Source organism: Malaclemys terrapin, chromosome 13, assembly GCF_027887155.1.
Source record: "Malaclemys terrapin pileata isolate rMalTer1 chromosome 13, rMalTer1.hap1, whole genome shotgun sequence".
Taxonomy (NCBI): domain Eukaryota; kingdom Metazoa; phylum Chordata; order Testudines; family Emydidae; genus Malaclemys; species Malaclemys terrapin.
This window is the reverse complement of record NC_071517.1, coordinates 16,069,526-16,083,182: the sequence shown is the minus strand read 5'-3', so window position 1 is coordinate 16,083,182 and position 13,657 is coordinate 16,069,526. Positions and strand designations below refer to the sequence as shown.

General features: G+C 52.0%; 1 protein-coding gene across 1 annotated transcript in view; it reads left to right on the top strand.

The window, feature by feature from the left end:
- Nucleotides 1-1,540: 1,540 nt before the first annotated feature.
- Nucleotides 1,541-13,657, top strand: part of QRICH2 (glutamine rich 2) — a 58,117-nt gene continuing 46,000 nt past the window's right edge. The window contains exons 1-2 of the mRNA XM_054046660.1: nt 1,541-2,401; nt 11,423-11,527. Coding sequence (XP_053902635.1) covers nt 1,859-2,401; nt 11,423-11,527 — 648 coding nt within the window. The 5' untranslated portion in view covers nt 1,541-1,858. The remainder of the gene's footprint in view (nt 2,402-11,422; nt 11,528-13,657) is intronic.

The window sequence follows — 13,657 nt, the reverse complement described above, 5'->3', positions numbered from 1 at the left end:
CAAAAGGAGGACACTCCACGGGGCCCCGCCCACGCCCCAACTCCGCCCCTTCCCCAAAGTCTCTGCCCCCTCCCCTGCTTCCCGCGAACATTTGATTCGCAGGAAGCCTGAAGCAGGTAAGGGGGGTGTGGGGGGAGGAGGCACGGCCCAGGCTGGCCCCCCCGGCGTCTCTAGCCTGGGTCGGCTCGGGCCCTGGGGTACCGGCCCCGGGCCCCGCTGAGCAACCCCGGCCCGCCCAGCACCGCCGGTCCCCGGCCCGGCACCAGCTCGGCCCCGCACTGCCGTCCCATCCCCCGAGCCCCCGTCCCGTGCCGGTACCGCTGTCCCGGCCCCCGAGCCCCCGGCCCGGCCCCGCCGGCCCGGCCCCCGAGCCCCTGGCCCGGCACCGCTCCGCCGGCCCGGCCCCCGAGTCCCCGGCACCGCTCCGCCGGCCCGGCCCCCGAGCCCCTGGCCCGGCACCGCTCCGCCGGCCCGGCCCCCGAGCCCCTGGCCCGGCACCGCTCCGCCGGCCCGGCCCCCAAGCACCCGCACCGCCGGCCCCGCATGTCCTGATTTTCCCGGACATGTTCGGCTTTTTGGGATTTCCCCCTGGACGGGGATTTGGAGCCCAAAAAGCCGGACATGTCCGGGAAAATCCGGACGTATAGTAACCCTAGACATGCTCAGCAATTTCAGGCTAAGGTCACCCTCCATGACAGCCTGCTGTGCTGTCCCTAATATGAGGAGAGACTGATGAGTTTTACCGAAGGCTGGCCCTGCAGCTCAACCAGCTAGGGCCCAGCCTCCTGCAGCCCCAGCTACCCCACTCCCGTGGCTTGAAGTGGTTTCCCTCCTCGACAGGGTTTACAGTTTGGTTTAATGGCTCTTAGCACCCCCACTGTACAAATTGCTCCAGTGCCCCTGCCCACGTCTCCAGAGCCTCTCCACTGCCTACCCAGCACCCTTCTGTCCTCCGGCAGCCATGGCCCATTCTTCCCAGCTCCGCACCCAGGCTGCCTCCCCATGACTCTAAACCCCAGCCAGCCCATTCCCCAGCTTAACTCCCTCCCCACGTGTTTCTGGAGGCAGGCAGAGGCAAAGGCCCACTGCAACCCCCTAGCCCTAGCCTTTCAAATCCGGCCAGGAGTGGGGCCAGGATCCAGCCCTTCTCCCTGCCTTTCAGAGCCGCTTCAATTCAGGCTTGGAGGGGGGGACTACTTCCCCAGGCGCAATGAGCCACAGAACGTCTAGGGGGCGCTGCGTCCCTGCCTAGCAACTCCAGACGCTACAATGTAGCTATCAGAACCCGCTGATGTAAACAAAGGCACATGGGCAGCCGCTGTGGCCAATCCGGCGGTGGGGCGGTGTGTTCGGTAGCCAATGGAAGGGCGAAAGGGGCGGGTCCGAGCCAGAGGGGTTGGTGTGTCCCAGTGGAGATGGCTCTGCTGGGCTGCCAGCAGCCTGCTCCCTGCTTCTGCCCATAGTCAGGCATGGCAGCGGCAGGTGTCTGAGACAGGGGCATTAGCCCAGGAGGGAGGGGGCGGGGGGCAAGAGGATCAGGCCTAGACAGGTCGAGGGAAATTTAAGTCAATAAATAAATAACTTTTAAAAAAGGCTGGGGGGAAAATCCCTGGAAGGAAAATTCCCCGGGAAATTGCTATTCGATGGAGTGTGCAGCTGAGCTGGGCTTGTGGGAAGAAGATCGAGCCGTCTGGATTGATTTTAACTGTTTGCTTAATAACTCACCAGGTGAAGAAGAGAAACTTATTTGAGCCCATGGGCTCAAGTCATTAGATCTATTTGGGGAGGAAAATAGCTTTATATTTGAATGAGAAGGTAACGGCATCAGATACCGGGCAGGAGTTAAAGTCGGGGGGCAATGGCTCTGATCAGCTTGTTGGAATTGGCTGATCTCTCCATAGGGACGCCGGAGATCGGGGTGGTCAATTTTAATGCCCTCCACACTTTGCTCCATGCCATCATTAAACAACTCAACCTGCAGGATGTCAAAGCCGAGATGCATGAGGAGAAACCCAAGCCCCCGGAACCTGTGCCTCTGCAGGAGAAAGAGGAGAAGGGCAAGCGCGATGAGTCAGAAGACTTGCCCTATGCTGACTTAGAGAAGAAGGTCATTGGGGTAGCGGCTCAGGTGCATGGCGTGGAGGCCAAGGTGGTTGGGATGGCGGCTCAAGTGCATGGAGTGGAGGCTCAGGTGCATGGGGTGAAGTCTCAGGTCCATGGAATAGGGGAACAGGTTCAAGGTCTTGAGAAGCAAATGGCTGCCCTAGAAAAATTGCCTTCTGGAACAGACTTGCTGGAGAGGACCAAGAGTGGCTCTCCGAATGGATCTGCTGTGGCTGACATGTGGCAAATGATGCAGATGAAGAAAAAGATAGAAGCTAATGAGAATGGCATCTCCAAGGTAAATCTTTCCATTCTTTAAGTTGTGAGGAGGCAACATGTCCAGTGGCGAGAGCCCAGATCTGAGAATCAGCAAATATATGCTATAGCCTTGCCTCTGCTACTGACTTGCTGTTCAACTTTGAGCAAGTCACTCACTTTACACGTTTATGCCTCAGTTTCCCCACCTAGAAAATTGGGTTAATATCGACCCTTATAAAGGGTCCTGAGCCATTTGGAAGAAAAGTAGTAGATAATTGCTCTGTTTTAAGTTCCTTATATAGCACTCATTACCAGACCTGTGTTCTGTATTAGTGCGTGGTGGTATTATTTTATTTATTTTGTAGTTTGATAGAAATAATTTCCAATAATAAGCAACAAGACTCCAAATTTGTGCTAAATGATGGTAAGTTAGGGTCTAAAGTGAAGGACATTGAGAAGTCTGTGGGCGTCTGAAAGACACTTGGAACTCATGACCTGAAGAAGAGCTCGCGTAACTAGAAAGCTTCTCTTTCACCATCAGATGTTGGGCCAAGAAAAGATATTACCTCTCCCACCTTGTCTCTCATGTAGAAATCAATAATTTTTAAGACTCTCACTGTGTTAGAATTAGAGCTAAACTATAAGAAGGGAAATATTTTCTGAATCCCCAGGGCAGTCTCCAATTATCTTTCACATGTTTCATCCAGTGTTATTTACGTTGCATGTTGTTATGGGGGTTGTGATCTGGCATGTATTTTCAAGGCTGGATAACAGGGAAAACCATGACTAGGTGTTACGCAGTTCTTATTACAGCTGTGACTTGTTGCATGAATTTTACAAGAGCATCTCTGCACTGATTCCTCTAAGGTTGCAAGAGAAATAAAGTCCTGATTGCTGCTACTCGTTTAATTAAAGTGCTGGATGGGGACGATCAGGGGGTTGCTCATTTATCACATGCCATAATTTTAACAAAGGGTGTATTCTTGTTTTCATTCATCTTCTCTTCAAGCTAGGGAACGTAGAGCCCATGTTCTTCTTTGTGACCTTTTATTGTCCTTTGTCAGTGATCTGTGTAGACGTCCGTTAGACACTGCTGACAAATGAGCTACTCCTGAATTGGGAGCAGGCCCATCAAGAGAAGTTTGGGGGCCCGGTACATCATGTTTGTTGGGGCTCCACCCCTCCCATTTTTTTATTTACACAGCCGTTAGTCATTTTTGGGGGGGCCCTGAGTTTGGAGCCCCAGTACAGTTGTTGTCCCTCTTGTCAGCCCTGATTTCCAGTTGCGCTGTATGCTTTTAAGGGGCAGAACGGTTTAATGCATTGAGAGGTGGGATCTCTGTGCTCTGTTTCCAGCTCTGCTACAGTCTTCCTATGTGACCTCTAGCAAATTTTCAAGGATCTGATGCTTTCAAAAGTGCTGAGAACCTGCAGCTCCTCTTTACTTCAGTAGGACTGGGTTCTCAGCACCTCTAAAAATCCATCCCTTGGCTGCTCTGTGCCTCAGTTTCCCCATCCAGAACCTGTAGATGATCTCACTTACCTACTTCACAGGTAGTTGGGGCGCTTAATTTAATGTAGTGAAATGCTTTGATGTCCTTGGTCACAAGGACACTAAAGAGGTGCAAAGTGGAAGGGAGGGAGAAAAGCTTCCTGCAAATGGGGGGCAGAGGGACAAGAGGGGGAGTGAGGAGAGGTACTGACACTTGGCAAGGTGGGGGCAGGCAGCTGGCTCTAAGCTGGGAAGGAGGGTCCCAGCCCAGGGGTTCCTACCTGCTCCCTGACTCACTCCAGCCCCGATGGGTCCCACTACCTGCTTCTCGGCTCCCGGGCCTCATGGCAGCTGCCTCCACAATATTTCCCTGTTCCTGCTCCCCACCTGCACCCCCATTTCTGCCGCCCCGGTGCAAGTGGCATTTTCTATTCCAGGACTCCAATAGCGTTCAAAGAAATTGGACCTGTGTCTCTCTGAGGGGTCATACCCTGCGGTCAGATCACATACAGAGTTTCCATTGGAGTTGGGGGGAGAGGGAAGGGAGGAGTTACATTGAAATCATGGCAGATGTATTGCCAGATATGCTCTGGCCTGATGAAGTTAGTGCCATGTGATGCTGTCAGTTTACGAGCGAGGGAGTAATATTTTCCCCCATCTCTGTCCCCTGACTTACATCTGCCCTCGGATCCTTTCCCCACTCCATGTGCATTAGTGGCAGATCTACCACGGCACAGATACCCCAGGGGGCTGCCTGAGACCGTATAGCTGTTCTGTTGGACTTACTAGGCATAATGTAAATGCTGTAGTTTGTACCCTTCCTCTTGTAGGTAAATAGCATCATCTCCAGGATGTCTGCTATCCCCCTTATAGCCTGGGGCTCCCTGAAAGCGGTTTGAGTTCAGAGTCTCACTCAGGACGCGTTGTAGTGTTGCCAAGTTAATTCTTGCCACTCCAGGAGGCGGGAGGCTGGCTAAGGAGCTGAAGTGGTGTGCCAGAGGACCCCGTGGTTCTGTTCTAAGATCAAGGATACCAGCATGTTGCATAGGCTCATTAGGGGAAAGCCCTGGGGATTTTCCCCACTGGAAGGGGAGCATCTGTACTGCAATCGAAAATCGGGACGGGGGCAGTAAAAAGAGGGGAGAAAAGTGGGCTCTTTTGGGGGCACAAGGAATAACTTGTTCTTCTTAGAGCAGCCTCTCCACATTCCAACTCATGGGATTCACTGGCAGTGCAGCCTGGACCAATCAGTATGATGTGACCATAGAAAGGACAAAGGTGTCATGGAACAGGGCAGTGTAATATTCCCTCCCTAGGCAGCAGTAGTACAACCACATCTGGGATAGTGGGGTCACTTTGGGTTCCTTAGTACCAGAAGGACAGTTACAAACTAGGGGGAATTGGGAGATGTCAGGGTTCCCTCCCCACTCTGAACTCTGGGGTACAGATGTGGGGACCTGCATGAAAGACCCCTAAGCTTATTTCTACCAGCTTGGGTTAAAAACTTCCCCAAGGCACAAATCCTTTCCTTGTCCTTGGACGGTATTGCTGCCACCACCAAGTGATTTAGGCCAAGATTCAGGAAAAGGACCACTTGGAGTTCCTATTTCCCCCAAATATCCCCCCATGTCCCTTCATCCCCTTTCCTGGGGAGGCTTGAGAATAATATACCAACCAATAGGTTAACCAAGTGAGCACAGACCAGACCCTTGGGTTTCTAGGACTTTAAAAACCAATGAGGTTCTTAAAAGAAGAACTTTATTATAAAGAAAAAAGTAAAAGAAGCACCTCTGTAAAATCAGGATGGAAGGTAATTTTACAGGGTAATAAAAAGATTTAAAACACAGAGGATTCCCCTCTAGGCTCAACTTTAGAGTTACAAAAAACAGGAATAAACCTCCCTCTGAGCATAGGGGAAATTCACAAGTTAAAACAAAAGATAATCTAACGCATTTTCTTGCTTTACTTGCAATTTTTGTAACCTTAGATGCTTATCTCAGGTAAGGTTTTAGGAGATTTTTTTTTCCTGCCCTGGTCCCTCTCTGTCCGAGAGAGAACAACAAAGAGACCACAAACAAAACCTTCCCCCACAGATTTGAAAGTATCTTCTTCCCTTATTGGTCCTTTTGGTCAGGTGCCAACCAGGTTGTTTGAGCTTCTTAACCCCTTACAGGTTAAGGAGGGATTTTATGCTACCCTTAGCTGTATGGTTATGACAGGAGAAGAACAAAAAACTGACCCGTGGCCTGGAGGAGCTGACTCAGAAGGAAGATGTATAGAGCTAAATGTGTAGGGTTGGCCAAGTGATAATTAAATGTATGTGGAGTGGTGATGAAAGGGAGGTAATATTCAAATGGGGGAGGGCGATTGGGGGCGTTGGGTCTGCTTTGCTTCCTTAGTATGGATAAAGAAGATCTGAAGGGTTGGGGAGGAGGGTGAAAATGTGTGAGTTTTTCTGCTTGCCGTCCTCTTAGAAATCTCAAACATGTTTAAGTCCATGCTTTTGTGAGAGGATTCACTGGAGGGCCTCAGTGTGGATTATGACCTTTCTCAGTCCTTCATCGAAGGGTTTAAGGGTTTGACTCTTTAGCAGAGACCTCTTGTTCCCCCAGGTATTTCTCATGCATCTGAGTTAAACAGATATTGACAAAAGATGGACAAAGGTGCTGTGTGCCCTCATTTCCCATGGCTTTCCGCGTCTCACAGGATCAGGTGCTGGTTATCCTACTGCTTCTGTCTTGCACATTCAGCAAGATACTACTGACTATTGTAGATTGGAGGTGCTCTGCCCTTCCAGCTCCCATCACAGTCCAAAATTCATGCAGCATGAGTCAGGGTAGGATTTAGGGCTTGCAGGGAGCTCAACAAGGTTATTATTGCAGTCCCTGCATTCCATGCCTCCTCCCCCCCCCCCCCCCCGTCTCCATCCCTTCTCCTTTTCTCCACCTGTGACTGGACGGTGGATTTTCCCTTCCTTTCTCCTGTACAGAGTGCTTGGGAGGGGGAGGACCTGGTTGCTAGGTCTCATCCCAGAGTAGGTCAACAGGGCCCTCCCTGTTCTGTGCTCAGCTGGTTCTGCCTAGGAAGCAGATTGATGCACCTGGATGGCCCTTGGCCTCACAGTCCCATGTTATGCCTAGGACCGTTCCACAAAATTGGGACTCTTCCAAGCCCTACACTGAAACTGGGCTGTGGCATTGGCAGGTCTAAACAAAGCTCTGGCATAGGTGAAGATGGTGTGACACCATGGGCTGGTGGGGGCAGAGGGGGGCACATTAATATCCTAGGTTCTGCCTGTTTTGCAGAGCTGTGAGCGTTTGCCACAAAGAGGGAGCTCCTAGCGCAGATAGTGTGTCTGCAAGGATAACACATTGTGACAGGTGAACCTCCCTCTCTGTTCCCTGCCATCTGTTTGTGTGTTCTAAACACAGCAGCTGTTCCCTGATGGAGAAAGTTATGAACGTGCTCTGAGGAGGCAATTGGCCCTTGTGGAGCGGGACTAGCATCACTTATGTTGAGGACGTAGGTGATGCGTAGGCCTTGTGCGGCATGGGGAGGAGAATGCCGCCCCTACTTATTAGCAGAGTTTGCTGACAGAATGGTTGGCTGAAATTGACAGTCTCAGAAGCGGCAGCGGGGACTGTCTGCTCTAGACCAGCATGGGGAGCAGACCTTGTCATGGGGGCCAGGCAGCATGGATCTTGCGCGTATCCAGCCGAGCCTAGTGAGCCGTGCTTCCGGAGCTAGCTGGCTGGCTTTAGGACAGTGATCAAATGTGGTGAAAGGAAAATCCATGCCCAAAGAATGCCTCCAAAGCAGGAGCAATAGTGGCGGTGATAGGGGAAGAGTTGAACCACAAGATTAAAGCAAGTCCCGGCTGAATTATTCATCCCTTCGTGTAGCATATTGGGAGGGAAAAGGAACTGCTTTGACGAGATAATGAGCCTTTTCTGTGGCTGATACACAGCTCCTTCTCCGAGCATTAAATCAGCACCCAGGCTCATGTCGCACAGTTATTGCAATCCAATATGGCAGGCTGTAAATGTTTAATTATTCGTCAGTGCTGCCTCGGGAGGGTCATGTTAAATAAAAAACCAAAGCATCCCCATTGTGATCTGTGGGAGCTGGGCTCTGGTTTCCAATTCATCTCCTGAGTGATCTAATATTTGTGAGAGCATCGATGTTCCCCATCAGTTTGAGTACAGCGCTGACACCTAAAGCCATCTGAGTGTAAACCAGGGTTGCCGCTAGTTTGATCCAAGAGCAGCATTTCAGCTAGGAAATCAGGGCCCCATTCTGTGAGGCACAGAGAGCCTGCAGCTGGCTGCTGAGTGAGCATCCGCGGTGAAGCCAACGAGAATTGAGACTGCTTAGCACCTTGTAGGACTGGGCCTGACTTTTTCTTTTTTTTTTTAAATGGTTTTATGGATTGATCTTACTTGTGCCGAGTTAATGGAAATAAAACATCGGTGTGAGCTGCTGACGGGTGACAGCACAGAACCCCAAGATAAAAGAAATCAAATTTTCTGGTCAAGAGATTGGAATTTCCCGGTGTTGTGTGTGAGGCCAGTTTGTAAGCCCCATACAATAGGGTGGAACTCAATCCCGTGCAGCGGACCCAGCACAAGACCTATGCACAACTTACGTTTTCTTTTGAGAGTTTAAGTGGGACTGCAAAGGATGCATCATTTTTGTGCTGGCTCTGCCTGGGGTGAATTGGCTACCCACGTGGGTAACTGCTCACCACTTTGAGTAACTTCAACCTCCCTGGCCACACAATAGCAGATGTAAAGGTAGCCATCTTACAGCAAAAAAACTTCAGGACCAGACTCCAAAGAGAAACTGCTGAGCTCCAGTTCATTTGCAAATTTGACACCATCAGATCAGGATTAAACAAAGACTGTGAATGGCTATCCAACTACAGAAGCAGTTTCTCCTCCCTTGGTGTTCACATCTCAACTGCTAGCAGAGCACCTCACCCTCCCTGATTGAACTAACCTCGTTATCTCCACACTGATATATACCTGCCTCTGGAGATTTCCATTACTTGCATCTGAAGAAGTGAGGTTCTTACCCATGAAAGCTTATGCTCCCAGTACTTCTGTTAGTCTCAAAGGTGCCACAGGACCCTCTGTTGCTTTTTACAGATTCAGACTAACACGGCTACTCCTCTGATACTTGACACTTTGAGTAAGTGGATCTCCCTCCAGCCCTAGTGAATGTAACTCTCCAGTTGCTCCTGTTGTTTAATCATCGGTTTTGTCATAGGTGTGTGTGACGCAACAGGGAGCGGGGCGGATTTGACCTGGAATGTTGCAGGGGAGTTACATTGGGGATGGGGGACTTCCCTTGAAGGAAGATACCTGAGCTGTAACCTGAGCCAGGACGGGGGTTGGGAGAAGTGACACCTTCTGGCTGGGAGACTGAACAAAGGAGAGGAGGAGCTGTGGGGAGAGGGGAGAGAGCTGCTGGAGGAGTTTTTAGTTTCAGTTTTGTGCTAGGTGGTGGAACGCGGGGAACCCCAAGGCTGGGGTCTAAGCTCCCTGCCCCCCAGAATGACTTGACTGAGGGGTCCTGGTTGTACCTACAAGCTCTGTTTTAGACTGCGTTCCTATTGTCCTATAAACCTTCTGTTTTACTGGCTGGCTGAGAGTCACGGTGAATCCCAGGAAGGGGGGTGCAGGGCCCTGACTCCCCCACACTCCGTGACAGTGTGTATCTAATACCGGGCCATTTTAATCTTTCAGAAGTGCTCAGCATCAATTGGGAGACGGGGGGCTCTAATAGTTAGAACATGTGTCAGGACACCTGGGTTCCATTCCTGCTTTTGCCACGGAGTCATCATGTGACCTTGAGCAAGTCACTTGACCCTCTCGGTACTTCATTTTGCCCATCTGTAAAATGGAGGATAATATCCTCTGCACTTGGCAGGGATGAGACGAGGCTGTTTGTAAATCACTGGGAGACACCGCACTGAGCAATGCTATGTGGATGCACAGTGTTGTTGTAGAACTTTGCTTGTTAATAAGATGGCCAGCGGAGTGGTTGATCCCTGATCAATGTTCTACTAAAGATCTGCACAGCTGAGAGCCTTGGTTAATGGGATTCAAAGGGAAAAACCCTCTAATGCTGAAGCTCCAAGGAGAGGCGAGCATCCAGTCCTCTGGCAGGGGGAAAGCGGGACAGTCCCAACAACCCTGTGGCCTGGGTCATTTATTATCCGCGTCAGAGGTGGTGAGGTGAGGGCAACTCATGTAACTTGGCATATTTTATGCCGAGAACAGTTTCCAGCTGCAAGCAGCTTAGCACAGTCTGCTTTTATACTTTGCAATGTCCCCAGCAGCTTCCAGCTGATCTCAAAGCGCTTTCCGAACATCATTGCCTCGCGGTTGTAGGTAAATATCACTATCCCCGTTTTACAGATGAAGAAACTGAGGCACGAGGCGATTGCGTGGCCTTTGGCAAGCCGTTTGGTGAATCAGTGGCCTACCCCAAATCTCCTGCCCCCCCACTCTAACCATGAGATAGAGCTACTGTAGCAGATGTTGCCTGTTTACTGTGAGAGCCCTGGTTTGAGTCTGCTATGGTCAAGTGCTCTGTGTGAAAGGCCAAGTCCAGCTAATGAATAGTTAAACCCACTCACTGGTATTTGGCACCAGCTGTTGAGCACAGCATCAGGGAAGTTTTTGATCCCAGTATTTGTGTATCAGAGGCAGGTTTTGTGGCAAAAGCTATACAATAAGATAAGGGTATTGTGTGGGCAGGACAACAGTACCAGAGGGAGAAGCGTATAGTACCCAAATCTGGAAGGAGAAGTCTGCGGAGTCCAAGCTAAAATGGGAAGGCAGCAAGCTAATGAACAGTGAATGCTCGCATGTCACGGTGTCCTGGCATAGACCGCAGGGCATGTCTGCACTTGATCTGTTCACACTCAGTTAGGTACCCAATGCAATGATATTTACCCCCTGTCTTGAAATGCACTGACGGGGGGAGTGAGGGGAGGAGGGCCAGGCTGGCGCTTTCATTTAACCCTTCCGGTTAATCTAGCAGATCATGGGTCTGCCTGGAGGTGTGGAGCTGCCAGGCTTAATTAATTTATTCATTATAAGCTGTTATTTACTTGGGGAGTAAAAGGAGAAGCTCTATTGAGCCCCTCCCTGTGTCCAGCTCCCTGTTGGGAAGGATGCTCTGGGGTGGAGCTGCTGTGTTGTTCTGTCCTGGAAGCTGATGGCCCTAGCTCCCACCTGTTCAAGCTGGCTCCCTGGCAAGCCCCTCGGCACCGTCCACACTCCATTGGCAACTGGAGCTCGCCTAACAGGGTCCATCTGGCCCCTCCCTCAGCCAGATAGGTGGGTATTATTCTCCCTGCTAATGATAAAGCTAAGGAAACAGACAGACAGACAGGGGAGTGCCCTGCCGCAGGTCACACAGCCAGTCAGTGGCAGAGCTGGGAATGATCGCTCCCTGCCCCTTGTCCGATTTGCTAGGCCCCGCTGCCTCTCCGAGCATCCTCATTGGGGCGTACCAGGTGTTCTTGTGGCCCTAAATTCGCTCCCCTGTCTGTTCCAGGCCATGGCTCTGTTCCAGGATCTGCTGAATGAGGTCAATGGCGTGAAGACGGCTAATTTCCATATGAACGAGGGCCTTGAAAACATCAAGGAGAAACTTGACTTGGTGAGTGTGGCCCTTGCCCACAGAACAGAGCCGGCCTGGTCACACTCCCTGGTGAGGGGAGCGCCAAGCCTTCTCCTTCCAGCCCTGAGGCACCGACATCCCCTAGTCTCTCTTGCTGTATGCACTGAGCCCTCCCTGTCCTCCACCCTCCACCACCTGGGAGCGGGGCTCTCCCTCCTGCCACGAGCAGCACTCAACCCCAAGGGGAGTTACCGCTTGAGTGAGGGCAGCAAAGAGAATGAGACCTCTCTCCCGGTCCCGTCCCCTTGATTTCTCTTCTCGCTACTCCCCAGGCCTTTATGAGCTGGTATTCCCCACCCCTGCTGTGTTTTGGGGGTAACTTTGAGTGCAAGCTGCTTGGGCCAGGACTACGCCTGGCTTATGTGCAGCAGATCAGCATGCTCTAATGTCAGTGTCCGATAAGAACACACTGTTCCCCCGCTGCACATGTAGGGGAAAATGTCTCCTCTCCCTCCCTCTCTGTCTGTCTGTGGTAATGCTGGTCAGAGCAGACAGAGGGGACTGGCTGACCTTTCCTCTCCTGTAGGAAAATTGCAGTGAAGACCAGCTTGTATCCTTCGGTCTGCCCCCTATTACTCTAATACCAGGAAAGGGCAGGCGAGGGGTTGCTCTGGGGAGAGAGGAGGGGGGAGACTCCATAGTTCACCATGTAAAATATCTCAGTTTGCTTGTACATTGGCCTCCTCAATTAAAATGCCCACGCGGTGTCTGTGGCATGGGACAAGGGGAAGGAGCAGGAGATGCTGCCAGAGGACAGTGCAAAAGCCGCCGATAGCTAAGCTGGCCAGGGACGGCAGAAGGCATTGGATCTGCTTGCTGGGACCGAGATGCATCGGCAGAGCTGGGAAGGGAATAGGAGGGGATGCTGGGGCTGAAGTCCATCGGCAGCGTGGCTCCTGAGGAGCCCAGGCCTGGAACAGCAGGGCGGGATGCAAGTCAGAACTGAACTGTGCAAGGGCACGGGGGAGCTGGCTATTCAGACAGAGCTGTGTGCCGGCCCCGCACACCAACCGCGTGGTTGAGTCCATGTGGCTGGGGAGTAACGTGTGGGGGAGTCGTGCACTGGGCTCACCTGCACTCTCAGGCCTTCCCTTCCCTCGAGCCTTGTTACTGTTCCTGAGCGCTCCGCCCAGGAGTTAACCAGCGCCAGAGCAGAGGGAATGGGGTTTGTACTCCCAGGGCCTGGGGAAGCTGTGCTGGGTGGCCTGGCCTGTAACAGCAGAGCCAATTGCCTGGTTCAGGTAACATGAGCTGATGCTGCAGCCAGGAGGTAAAAATTCAGCACTTGGGACCCCCACAAGGGATCCCAGCAAGGTGACAAACACGCCTGATGCCAGCTCCTGATGGGTTGACACGAGTGTGAGGAGTTGCCGTCCTCAGGTGCCCATGGGGCAGGTGGGATAGAGAAGCATTCACCTTTGTATCACCGCTGCCTTCTCCTGCCAGTTCCACCAGGGTGGGGCAGCTTTAGAATCCACCCGGGGGCTGGCGGAGGGGCTGAGAAAGAACATTGGAATGTGAGGGGGTATTTAGCGCAGGGAAGGGGTGAGGAAGAGCCAATCCCCTGCTAACTGCTGGAGGAGTTAGATAGATAAAGGAGCCCAGCATGGGATCCAGGACAGGGCAACCTGTCCATCACGCCCCTTGAAGGACTAAGACAGGGACCATTGTTCCGTGTCAATGGCGAGCGAGAACGCTCAGCGGGTAAATCATTCTAGCAAGGCCTGGGGGAGCTCCCACCTGCCTCGTGCCGGCCATAGGTCTCTGCCAACCGAGGGATTGTTGCCAGGTGGGGGAGAATCTGAACCTTGTGATGCCGCCCACAGGGAGGCAGCAGAGCTTGGCAGTGCCCAGCTTACTTCTTGTACCTTCAGGGATCCTCAGGGTGGCCATCTGCAGGCACGCTTGCAAAACACGCTAGCTCCCCCGAGAATCCAGCCAGCCGCAAGAGCTCATTCTTTTTGCAGCTTGGCAAGCCGCCTTTTCCCGTGAGCCTTGGGGGAAGGGAGGGGGGCCATGGGGAAGCAGTAAACATCTCGTTTCCTAGAGTACAGGGAAACAAAAGCTAAGTGGATGCCAAGGCTGAGCCTTTACTTTGTGTGTTCAGCC